Source organism: Aplidium turbinatum, chromosome 1, assembly GCF_918807975.1.
Source record: "Aplidium turbinatum chromosome 1, kaAplTurb1.1, whole genome shotgun sequence".
Classification (NCBI taxonomy): Eukaryota; Metazoa; Chordata; class Ascidiacea; order Aplousobranchia; family Polyclinidae; genus Aplidium; species Aplidium turbinatum.
Window position 1 is genome coordinate 16,164,742 of NC_137472.1, and position 12,685 is coordinate 16,177,426.

At 37.1% G+C, this 12,685-nt stretch overlaps 1 protein-coding gene across 1 annotated transcript; it reads left to right on the top strand.

The window, feature by feature from the left end:
- Positions 1-9,673: 9,673 nt before the first annotated feature.
- On the top strand, positions 9,674-10,965 carry LOC145783452 (relaxin receptor 1-like). Its single transcript, XM_082595368.1, has 3 exons — positions 9,674-9,678; positions 10,120-10,253; positions 10,658-10,965. Exons 1-3 carry the CDS (start codon positions 9,674-9,676, stop codon positions 10,963-10,965), a joined length of 447 nt encoding a protein of 148 aa, XP_082451494.1.
- Positions 10,966-12,685: the final 1,720 nt, after the last annotated feature.

A 12,685-nucleotide genomic window follows, 5' to 3' on the forward strand; every position in this document is an offset into this window, starting at 1 on the left:
GATACAGTCACTATCAATTAAATGCAAAAATAATGAAAAAGGCAATATAACGCAAGAGAACAACTGCACGCCCAGCAAGCTGATGCAAGAGAGAGGCCCAATTACGGATCCATAGGATGCACTGCCAAATAATTATAAATTCAAGACAAATGTACGACTAGTCCAATTGATGTCAAGTTATCTTGTTGTGTATCGCGATTTCGAATAATAAATTCTCTTCAGCACAACTTTATAACAGGCATAGTAAAATCTTCAGTAGGTCAGTTTAAGAATGCAGCAGTTAAGTTTAGAAAGAAATCAACAATAGTGTTTTTCGGTTGCTAAGAAACAAATAAATTTAGTCTGCGAGCAGTAGTGACAATATTATTTAAATTATGAAGGGAATTAAGTCATACATTAGTAAAACGGAGTGACAACGCCAGGGAGGGATTCTGGGGAGGCAAGCCATCCTCGCACAAAAGTGACACAAAATTGCCCTATAACGGATCAAATTGATACAGTCACTATCAATTAAATGCAAAAATAATGAAAAAGGCAATATAACGCAAGAGAACAACTGCACGCCCAGCAAGCTGATGCAAGAGAGAGGCCCAATTACGGATCCATAGGATGCACTGCCAAATAATTATAAATTCAAGACAAATGTACGACTAGTCCAATTGATGTCAAGTTATCTTGTTGTGTATCGCGATTTCACTTTTGTGCGAGGATGGCTTGCCTCCCCAGAATCCCTCCCTGGCGTTGTCACTCCGTTTTACTAATGTATGACTTAATTCCCTTCATAATTTAAATAATATTGTCACTACTGCTCGCAGACTAAATTTATTTGTTTCTTAGCAACCGAAAAACACTATTGTTGATTTCTTTCTAAACTTAACTGCTGCATTCTTAAACTGACCTACTGAAGATTTTACTATGCCTGTTATAAAGTTGTGCTGAAGAGAATTTATTATTCGAAATCGCGATACACAACAAGATAACTTGACATCAATTGGACTAGTCGTACATTTGTCTTGAATTTATAATTATTTGGCAGTGCATCCTATGGATCCGTAATTGGGCCTCTCTCTTGCATCAGCTTGCTGGGCGTGCAGTTGTTCTCTTGCGTTATATTGCCTTTTTCATTATTTTTGCATTTAATTGATAGTGACTGTATCAATTTGATCCGTTATAGGGCAATTTTGTGTCACTTTTGTGCGAGGATGGCTTGCCTCCCCAGAATCCCTCCCTGGCGTTGTCACTCCGTTTTACTAATGTATGACTTAATTCCCTTCATAATTTAAATAATATTGTCACTACTGCTCGCAGACTAAATTTATTTGTTTCTTAGCAACCGAAAAACACTATTGTTGATTTCTTTCTAAACTTAACTGCTGCATTCTTAAACTGACCTACTGAAGATTTTACTATGCCTGTTATAAAGTTGTGCTGAAGAGAATTTATTATTCGAAATCGCGATACACAACAAGATAACTTGACATCAATTGGACTAGTCGTACATTTGTCTTGAATTTATAATTATTTGGCAGTGCATCCTATGGATCCGTAATTGGGCCTCTCTCTTGCATCAGCTTGCTGGGCGTGCAGTTGTTCTCTTGCGTTATATTGCCTTTTTCATTATTTTTGCATTTAATTGATAGTGACTGTATCAATTTGATCCGTTATAGGGCAATTTTGTGTCACTTTTGTGCGAGGATGGCTTGCCTCCCCAGAATCCCTCCCTGGCGTTGTCACTCCGTTTTACTAATGTATGACTTAATTCCCTTCATAATTTAAATAATATTGTCACTACTGCTCGCAGACTAAATTTATTTGTTTCTTAGCAACCGAAAAACACTATTGTTGATTTCTTTCTAAACTTAACTGCTGCATTCTTAAACTGACCTACTGAAGATTTTACTATGCCTGTTATAAAGTTGTGCTGAAGAGAATTTATTATTCGAAATCGCGATACACAACAAGATAACTTGACATCAATTGGACTAGTCGTACATTTGTCTTGAATTTATAATTATTTGGCAGTGCATCCTATGGATCCGTAATTGGGCCTCTCTCTTGCATCAGCTTGCTGGGCGTGCAGTTGTTCTCTTGCGTTATATTGCCTTTTTCATTATTTTTGCATTTAATTGATAGTGACTGTATCAATTTGATCCGTTATAGGGCAATTTTGTGTCACTTTTGTGCGAGGATGGCTTGCCTCCCCAGAATCCCTCCCTGGCGTTGTCACTCCGTTTTACTAATGTATGACTTAATTCCCTTCATAATTTAAATAATATTGTCACTACTGCTCGCAGACTAAATTTATTTGTTTCTTAGCAACCGAAAAACACTATTGTTGATTTCTTTCTAAACTTAACTGCTGCATTCTTAAACTGACCTACTGAAGATTTTACTATGCCTGTTATAAAGTTGTGCTGAAGAGAATTTATTATTCGAAATCGCGATACACAACAAGATAACTTGACATCAATTGGACTAGTCGTACATTTGTCTTGAATTTATAATTATTTGGCAGTGCATCCTATGGATCCGTAATTGGGCCTCTCTCTTGCATCAGCTTGCTGGGCGTGCAGTTGTTCTCTTGCGTTATATTGCCTTTTTCATTATTTTTGCATTTAATTGATAGTGACTGTATCAATTTGATCCGTTATAGGGCAATTTTGTGTCACTTTTGTGCGAGGATGGCTTGCCTCCCCAGAATCCCTCCCTGGCGTTGTCACTCCGTTTTACTAATGTATGACTTAATTCCCTTCATAATTTAAATAATATTGTCACTACTGCTCGCAGACTAAATTTATTTGTTTCTTAGCAACCGAAAAACACTATTGTTGATTTCTTTCTAAACTTAACTGCTGCATTCTTAAACTGACCTACTGAAGATTTTACTATGCCTGTTATAAAGTTGTGCTGAAGAGAATTTATTATTCGAAATCGCGATACACAACAAGATAACTTGACATCAATTGGACTAGTCGTACATTTGTCTTGAATTTATAATTATTTGGCAGTGCATCCTATGGATCCGTAATTGGGCCTCTCTCTTGCATCAGCTTGCTGGGCGTGCAGTTGTTCTCTTGCGTTATATTGCCTTTTTCATTATTTTTGCATTTAATTGATAGTGACTGTATCAATTTGATCCGTTATAGGGCAATTTTGTGTCACTTTTGTGCGAGGATGGCTTGCCTCCCCAGAATCCCTCCCTGGCGTTGTCACTCCGTTTTACTAATGTATGACTTAATTCCCTTCATAATTTAAATAATATTGTCACTACTGCTCGCAGACTAAATTTATTTGTTTCTTAGCAACCGAAAAACACTATTGTTGATTTCTTTCTAAACTTAACTGCTGCATTCTTAAACTGACCTACTGAAGATTTTACTATGCCTGTTATAAAGTTGTGCTGAAGAGAATTTATTATTCGAAATCGCGATACACAACAAGATAACTTGACATCAATTGGACTAGTCGTACATTTGTCTTGAATTTATAATTATTTGGCAGTGCATCCTATGGATCCGTAATTGGGCCTCTCTCTTGCATCAGCTTGCTGGGCGTGCAGTTGTTCTCTTGCGTTATATTGCCTTTTTCATTATTTCTACTGATTGTTTTGAAACTTTTTGCTATGTATGTGGTCTATCTATATCAGTAACCATATCAGACCAACAAGCGAAATGTGCAATGAAACAAAGCTAGAAGCAAAGCTTTTATACTTATGAAATGTATTTTGGTATGGAAATTATTGACCAAGTTAAAAGCTGTGCACCTTATGTGATCTACAGAAAACATCGGTCCAATTTAGATAGCTGACTAAGGGAACGACATTTGATGCTACAGTATTTGCCATTTCAAGAGTTTGGAGAGAACCCCGAAACCATACAGAAGACCGTTGTTGCTATGTATGGTTGACAGCTCACGGTTTAGAAAAACAAAAAACCGACATGACATTGCATATTCTTCCATATTATGTTCTATTGCACCTGTTTCCCATAGCAGTCAGCAGCTGAGTTGCCGATTCTCAAACCCTAGAGCAAAAAAAGCTGCATAAGACATGGTAGTATCTCAAGATATAGAAAAAGTCTCTCATGACGAATTCAACATACCTAATACAGACATAAATTCAGAATTTTGGTAATAGGCTCAACGAAACAATAATTATTATCACTTTTCGGAAACAATGTGATAAAAGAATATGAAAAATGGTGTGTTTCATGTCCATAAAAATGCATTTCCTGCACTCCCATCTTGATTGTGTTGATCCCTATGGGTGATTGGTGGAAGCGGAAAAGATGGTGAAAGATTTCATCTTATATGGAAAGAAAATATCTAGGGCGGTGGATTTGCAACATAAAATGGGGGGTGTATGGTCCGCAATACGAGAAGATTTCTCAGTGTATAGACTCAAGTCACACAAATGTGACCACTTTTGAAGTGTTTTCATTTTTGCATGATGCATATATGGCTTATATTTGCATTTTATTGCTTTGTGTTTGCATGCTTACACGTTTAATAGAAAACTATGCTGGTTAATACAGAAAATCTCTGAGTAAAACTAACAATCAGAAAAAGTGACATTTTATCAAAAGTAAGGACACTTCAGAATTTTTTTTGCTATTTTGGTGATTAGTTTGAAGTAACAGAACACAATACATAAAAATTTTTCCGCAACTAAACATTTTCCGAAATTTTGTTACATGGTGTTATCTAAACGTTTCGAAAACTGCTGTTTTCATCGTCAGTCAAAAGTAAGAATGAAGCTATGTTTTTACAATAGCAAAATCGAGCGAAAAATGCGATACAGTAGTTGAGTCACCTCGGCTATCAAAATCAGTCACTCAACAACGATTCAACATCTGCCAACGTTGAATCAATGCAAGTGGCTTACTTTGCCAGCAAGGGATAGTATAGCGTCTGAATAATAATTGTAACGAATGTCTGCTCTTTCCTCCAATTATTGTATTATTAAATTTAACTTCTTAATTGCTCAAAACACGAACAGTTGAAGAAAAAAATCTTCTCACACCCTATGTTGGATTTATTTTTCTTGCAAAATGAAGTCATTTTGTTTCAGCAAGTGGCCCGTGTGTACCTTATACCACAGTTCAAAATTATGGTTTCGAATGTGTATTATGATGCAAGGCAAATCGCAAATTTATTAGCAACCGAAGATGAAAGAGATGCAAATTTTTCGGATAGTGATGTTGATTTGCCTTTATCTGATGGTGAAGGTGGTCCGCTAACATCTGACAAGTGTAACGAAGATGAGGTCGTGACCGTCAGACATAGGCAGTCCCAACGTCGTAGGAGCCATGCCGTCAAATCATTAGATAGCGCCTTGGATGAGGAAAATTACCATACATTGCCTGACCAGGAAGAGGAGCGAATGTCGGTGGTTGTTGACTAAAGAAGTAGAGTGAAAGTTGTTTGGAGTACCAAGCAACCATCAATAAGAGGAAGACAAAACTCTGCTAATGTGGTGCACAGTTTACCAGGAATAAAGCGCGATTATCAATATGCAACTACGTCGTGTGATGCATGGCGTTTTTTATTTACAGCAGAGATGATCTACATCATTGTTTCAAGCACCAGCACATGTATACGAGAGAGGCTATCGCGAATATCGGAGGCTCAACGAACATCTTGGCATGCTTCACATTTTCAGAAAACTGATGCCATGGAACTAGAAGCATTCATTGGATTGTGGTGAATTAGAGGACTACTCAAGCGAACATTTCACCGAATTATGATTGCTTTTCCCATTTATATGGACATCCTATATTTAGTGCGACAATGTCGTTGAACCGATTCAAATTTCCGTCTGCAAATATTCGTTTTGATGATAAAAGCACTAGGGACAATCGCTGGCAAAGTGACCGATTTACAGCAATCAGAGAACTTTTCAAATATTTTACTGGAAATTGTGAAAATATTTTAATACCAGAAGAGTTCCTTTCACTGGATGAGACTTTTTTTCCATCCCGCGTTGGTGTGTCCTTCAGGCAATAAGCTTCAGGCAAAAAATAAGCCTGCTAAATATGATTTGTTGCTAAGAAGCATAAATAGTGCGCGTATGTCATTCACCTATACCGCCATAGCTTATGCGGGTAAGCCAGTAGGTGTACCGGGACCACACTATCTGACTTCCACTATGGAATATGTGGAAACATTGGTACACAATTTGGACAGAGTTTCTTCGCTTCAAGGACGAAACATATCCCTTGATCGCTTTTACACTTCACTTGATTAGGCAGAATGGCTTTGGAACAAAAACATAACTTTAGTTGGAAAATGGCAAAGCAATAGAAAAGGGGTTAGTGAGTTAAAATCTCTCACTGATTGGGAAGCCTTCAGTACCAAAATTTACTGGGAGGAGTCGAGAAACCACATTACCGTTACGTCGTACGCAGTCAAACCAAAATCTACCGGTAAACGCAATGTTCTGGTCTTATCAACTATGCAGCCAATCCTTGGAGTAACCAAAGATGACGGAAAGGAAAAACCTGCAATAATCAAGCTCTACGATTTTACCAAGGGTGGGACTGATGTCGTCGACCAAAAGATGGCATATTATAGCGTCAAGCCGAAATCAGCAAAATGGACTGTGTCTGCATTTTCTTACATTTTAGACGTTGCGCGGGTCAATGCGATGACCATTAGTTACTTGAACCGCGAGTTGTCCTTTTCACAAGCCAAGGGAGACGAAAGTTTTGTGGAGGGGTGGCAGCTAGCCATGTCATTAGTCAAACCACACATGTCTAGACGATTGGATGATGTACCTATTCTACGTGGGTCACTCCGCCATACAATGTCAACATTTTTGGGACGAAACCATAGATTAACAGCAAACTCAAATTTGCTATTACCAGTGGTTTTCATAATGAAATAGCGGGCTATCATAAGATTTGTTCTTATCATGTTATCGTTGATTATGAGATTAGATATTTTAATCACAGTATTTGGTCATTTCTGCTATATGGCTGTGAATCCTGGACTGTATGCCCGAAGATAGTGAAGAAGATCAACAGTGCTGAAATTTGGTTCATTCGTAGAATGAGGGAAATTAACTGGATGGATATAATCACTAACGAAGAAGTGTGGAGACGCTCTGGGTGCACCCCTGGCGTCCTCATCATAACTATCAAAAAAAGGCAAATGACATTTATCGGGCATGTCTACCGCAAATGCGGAATTGAACACTCGGCAATGATGGGGCGATTTCCTGGTCAGAGACACCAGGGGCGTCCACGTTTGGAAATCTTCAAAAATCTTTCAACGTGGACAAACCAAAATTTTGAAAATCTAATTAGAAGTATGAACAATCGATCGTTGTGGAGACTCACGGTAGCCGACGCCTTATTCAGGCATGGCCGATGATTTGGTCACCACCGTTTTATTCAAAAGCGGGGTATTTTTCTATCTATTAATTGATCGAAATATTACTTATAAAGCTGTGCGGTTCAATTTCATTACCATTATACTTGACGATGCTAATTTACTACACTTGCAATACGGTCTGTTTTGTACAATATTTCGCACAAGTCATATTTTTTTTGTGACTGGAATTTCTTGTCTTCGAAAAATTTTGATAAGTCAGTTTTTCTCAATGCAATGACTAGCTGCATGTCTTCATTTTCAATAAACAGTGCCTGGATGACATTATGTGTTTCCATTTTCGCTGATAGGCATTACTTTCACAGATCAAATGTTTGTACTGTTTCAACGTCTGACGATGGTGAACCGCTGTAAAGCGACCGATATTTCCTGCGAAAGTTTTGCGTAACAAAAAAGCATTCATTTAAGAGGAATGCAATTTGAAACAAACTCATGATTTTCTTAGGTTGTATCGCAACATCGCTGAACGTTGTATCGACATAAGCAAAGTATCTATAAGCTGTTAGCACTCGCAATGACACTATAGGACATATCAAGCTGTGCTTATTTCTCTACGATAAGAATTAGGTCAGGGCAAGAGCGGCAAACCAGAGTTGACCTTTCGCTGCTTGATATTTGAGCAAACAAATTATATGGTAGATTATAAATATTAGTGCAATTTCTTTGTAATGTAAAAACGCCCAAAAATGCCTTATATTTATAATGAAAAGTAAATTTTTGTTTAGTTTAGCATTACTCCATGTTATAATTCAAAAATATGCGTTCGAACGGTCAATTTTGAAGCTGTTTTCGGGAAATTAGAATAAAAACCTACTTTCTATCGTTTTTTCATCTCAAATACTTTATTTCAATAACTTTGTGGAGTAAAATTTTAATTCCTACACGCACAATACACATGGTTATTATCTTGCAAAGTATTTTGGCTCTGTGATTTTCATAGCTCCCGTTATTAGAGATTAATTAGCACGGGGCTAAAATAGCCCGTGTCGAATATCGTGACGTCACACGCGTGCCAAAAGGGGGGTTGTAACCCCTCCCCCCCTTGGCTATACCACTGAGATGCTGTATCGGAGGATGGGGTAAGACACATCAAAAGACGCATCGCTTGGCTGTAAATCTACACTGTCTTCGCCGTTCGCAATGAAGCGTCCACGTTATAAGTTGCAAACTCTTTCACAGTTCAGAAGAGCTTTGCCAGCGCAGAATTGCACCTTTTGTTTTTACCCAACCAGACATCTCTCACCAACCACATTTTACAAAGCTCACTCTAAACTATTACTTACATTTGTCTGTTGATGTTGTGTATGTCTTGTAAAAGCGGCGCGATATTTCGGTTACAGCTGCACAAGCTAACGCAAGGCGAGGCACGAAAGGAGATGCTCATAATAATTTGACGTCTAATGGCGTTGAATCAATGCAAATAGGGTGATGTTTCTATAAAAGATTCAATTCTGCAAGTTGGGCACGTGCTATGCGCCGGCGCGTAACACCAGTGAATAAAGAAACAACAGGAGAAAATTTCTGCTCCTAAAAAGAGCAAACTGCAAAAATGTTTCTGACTAGGTGTCATAAACCACGTTGTATTTCAAAAAGTATCTGAGATACAAATTTTTGAGTAGCATCTCCAATATGCGTATGAACTTTGTGACAAAGTGATGAAATTTCAGCTTTTTAGAATAGTTTTATCGTATGGTTTTCAGCGTTTAAAATTTCGTAAGGCATGAGATGCCCTAGCCCAGGCATTAAAGTGTTAATGCTTCTTTGTTAAACGATTTCATTAAATTTGAAAACACAAAAAAATAGAAATTTAATTTAACGACTTATTATAGGAGCAGTGTTGAAAATTTTAAGATGTTCAAAGCAATTACGCTACAACCTAAAAAATGAATTTATCAAATAAGTTGCTACTGTGCAACATGACCAGCTTATCTAACGGTAGTATTACTGGATGAGTCAAACAATGAGTGTAAAGTTCATTACATTTGTTATTTCTTTTTGACTTGTTATCTCTGCATGGATAATTGGTTTAAATTTATCAACACCAATATTTTGATTAGTTATTATTTTGGTATCCCGGCTTACACTTGATTGATGAGTTGGCAAGAGATGATTCTAAAAATTCAGATAAATCCAACAGTCCCTACAAATTTTAGTCAAAGCTTGACTCTAATTTTGAATAATAGGCTGATTTTTGAGCCAGTTAATTAAAAATAGCCTTTTGCATGAAAATATGCAGAAAATTTGGTAAAACTTTTGCACAATACACCCTACTCTGTGAACCAAGATGGCGTAAGTTTTGCTTCCCAGTACGTTCTTGATGTCCCTGAGTTGGATAGTTGGCGTTTTCAAGATAAACTACAACTGATCCCATGCCATGTTTTCCACTGCAGCAATAGAATTGTGTAACCGATTCATGTTGTTACATTTTCGCAATTGTTACAAATTTGCTTGCCTAAATACAAATACAGTCACGTCTCGTAACTTCGCCTTCATCTTTACCTCCAGCGTCAGATAATTTCAATTGACAACTCGATACGTGTGAGCGAAAGCCCGTTTTGGTTGAGTCACGTGATAAAGTTTTGAGAGAATTTTGTACCTTTCCTCCGACATCTTCTCTTTGGAAACTAACTGTTGCATTTGATACCTAACTATGTCTAACTGTAGCCTACCTATTGCTTATACTTCCGATATGTTTTTGTAAGCCTGCACTTTCATCTTTATATTTATCAGATATTACGGCGCTTCAAACGAACCGGCATTCATCTACTCGTTTACGATCGTAATGATGAATTTTGCAGCATTCTTCTACATGTTCATTGTTTATGTGATACTTTACTATTTTGCAAATTACCAAAAGAAACAAGGTAATGTGCTCTCCCTGGTAAATAATAATGAAGGTATTGCTTATTTATTGTCGCCCGAAACTGCTGTTGTTATTTACGACTGTCTCTTCTTCCATTGGATCTTATTTAAGATGTAAAACCACATTAACGAGATAACGACTTGTTCGCTCTGCTTCTCTTAAGAAGGTGTACAATTGGTACTGATTTTAAAGTTGTTGGTATGATTTGACTTGGAATCGAACCCTGGCCCACTAATAAGATTATTGACCAGAATTTAGTTATATAACATTATTTTAATTCCAAGAACAATCTACCAAAGATTGCTTTGTATGTTGCTGTTTTGCTTGGCTTTGCTTACTTGTTGTTTAGTTTACATTCATAAACAAAGTAATATACTCAACCTCCACTTATTATTATTATTACAGCTGCAGGTAGACAAGGCAATGTCAACACCGTCAATCAAGCACAAGCCAAAAGAAGCAAAGACTTAACAGGAACAATCATGCGCATTATGATCACCGACTTCTTGTGTTGGATTCCTATTTGCATCATGTCCTTCCTGTCGTTTGGTGGAATTGAAATACCAGGCATCCTTTACCCGATAACTGCCATTTTCTTCATCCCGATCAACAGCGCAGTGAATCCGTGGATATACTCGTCGTTTCTAGGAAGAAAGATAAAGGAGATTCCTTCAGTGATTCGCATCCAAATGCAGCAAAGACAAAGTTTATGAGCAACAAATCATATGAACATGTTGATCACCTCCAGTCAAAATTTAAAGTGTTCTTCATAAATATTGACAAAACAGCGTGATTAACAACGTTTTCTGACGCTAATGCTGATGTTTTGCATGCAGATGCAAATATATCTTCGGGATTACTTGTGATGGTTAAAAATTCTAGGTTGTCCAACAGTGTTTTTCAGCAAATGAAAGGAAACTGGGCTCTTCTCAACCTCATGCAAGGAAAATGGAATAAAACGATCAGGATCAAAGTGTCATGCTGTCATTTTACCGCTTAGAGCGAAATCATTAAAAACTCAATTAATTATCAATCCATCTACGTCACCACGGACGTGGTTTTGGTGTTGTTATGGTGGTATGACACTTTGATCCAGAGTTGCCATATTGGCGTTTTTATCTAAATAGAAAAAGATATGTGACAACTGCGTCAAACTGATTCTAATCTAATTTAAATTCTACTCTAATTTGTAAAAACTTGGGTAGCTCTAATTTTAGTCTAATTTTTAAAACTTTGCATAGCTAAAAAATATCTAGTTGTTCAAGTCTGTTTTGGAGGTGTTACAGTTAATTTTCAATTTGAATTAAGTTCAGCTGTGTTTTTGTATTTACATTTTGGATCATGGCCAGTGTTCGAACACTCTGATCTTCAACCATTTCTTTAACCCTTTGCTTTTCAACGTTTTTTTGGAAGTTAACTGCTCAAGGGGGGGCCGTTTTTGGATCAAATTCAATCAGCTGTTACGTGTGATCCGCTGGTGCTATTTCAACAGAAGTTGCACTGGTGTGAAAAAAATTCATTTGTCTATAAGTTTGAAAAGTCATTATTCTAAAATTTTATATGTTAAACTTGATATTTCAACTTTTGCAAAGGTACCCAAAAACGACAATTTTGATTTAACTTGCCGCCTTTAATTAACCGTGCTAATCCGATTTCATGCAAAATTCTAAAGGACAAAGAGCTCGATCAACCGCACGAAGTGTGTGTGCGGTGTGCCGACTCATTGCGTCGATAAAGATTTACGACATGCGAGCAAATCTTATTGTAGGCTACTCATTAATTATAAAATAGTTACAGAGTAACATTGTTACATGAATTTGAAAAAAACAAAACAGCGTTGTCTTATGTTTTTGTCCTGAACTAATGCTTTGCGAAACCCATGGCCAGCTTCTTGTTTTATGGAACCAAACTTCTCATAAGTAACACCTTGGCCTACTTGAATAGCTGTTTACATCTTCGTTTGTGTATTTTAGGTCTACAATTGAGTTTGTAGTATGAATATTTTTAGTAGAGAGAAGAAAATTGAACAAGCTGTTGAAATTATCTGAAATTTCTAAGTTCAAATTAGGCGCTTTTGGAATTGTGGATTTGTGTCAAGTCGCATCACAAATATCATGCAGGCTACATCATAAGTAATTTGGCTTACGGGTGTTTATAAACATAACTCATGAATTACATCCACTAAAAATACAGAATTTACATCAACAAAGCTAAGTTCGAAGTTCCCTTTTTATTGAAGATTGTGTCAATCAATTTGAAAATGCATTTTAGTCCGCCAGCGTCGAAACAATTCAACAGCGCAGTGAGGAACATGCGTAAACAAAGGAAATGTGAAATAAACCCACAGTCAGCAGATCTACATTAATTTAACGTTTACAAATGTTGAATCAATGTAAAAGGACTGAATTGCTGACTTGGTCGTTATTGTTTGGA

Excerpts from the sequence above, each read along its gene's own strand:
- LOC145783452 (XM_082595368.1), top strand. Across the intron at positions 10,254-10,657 it reads AAATTACCAAAAGAAACAAG|CTGCAGGTAGACAAGGCAAT; the intron begins GTAATGTGCTCT and ends TTATTATTACAG.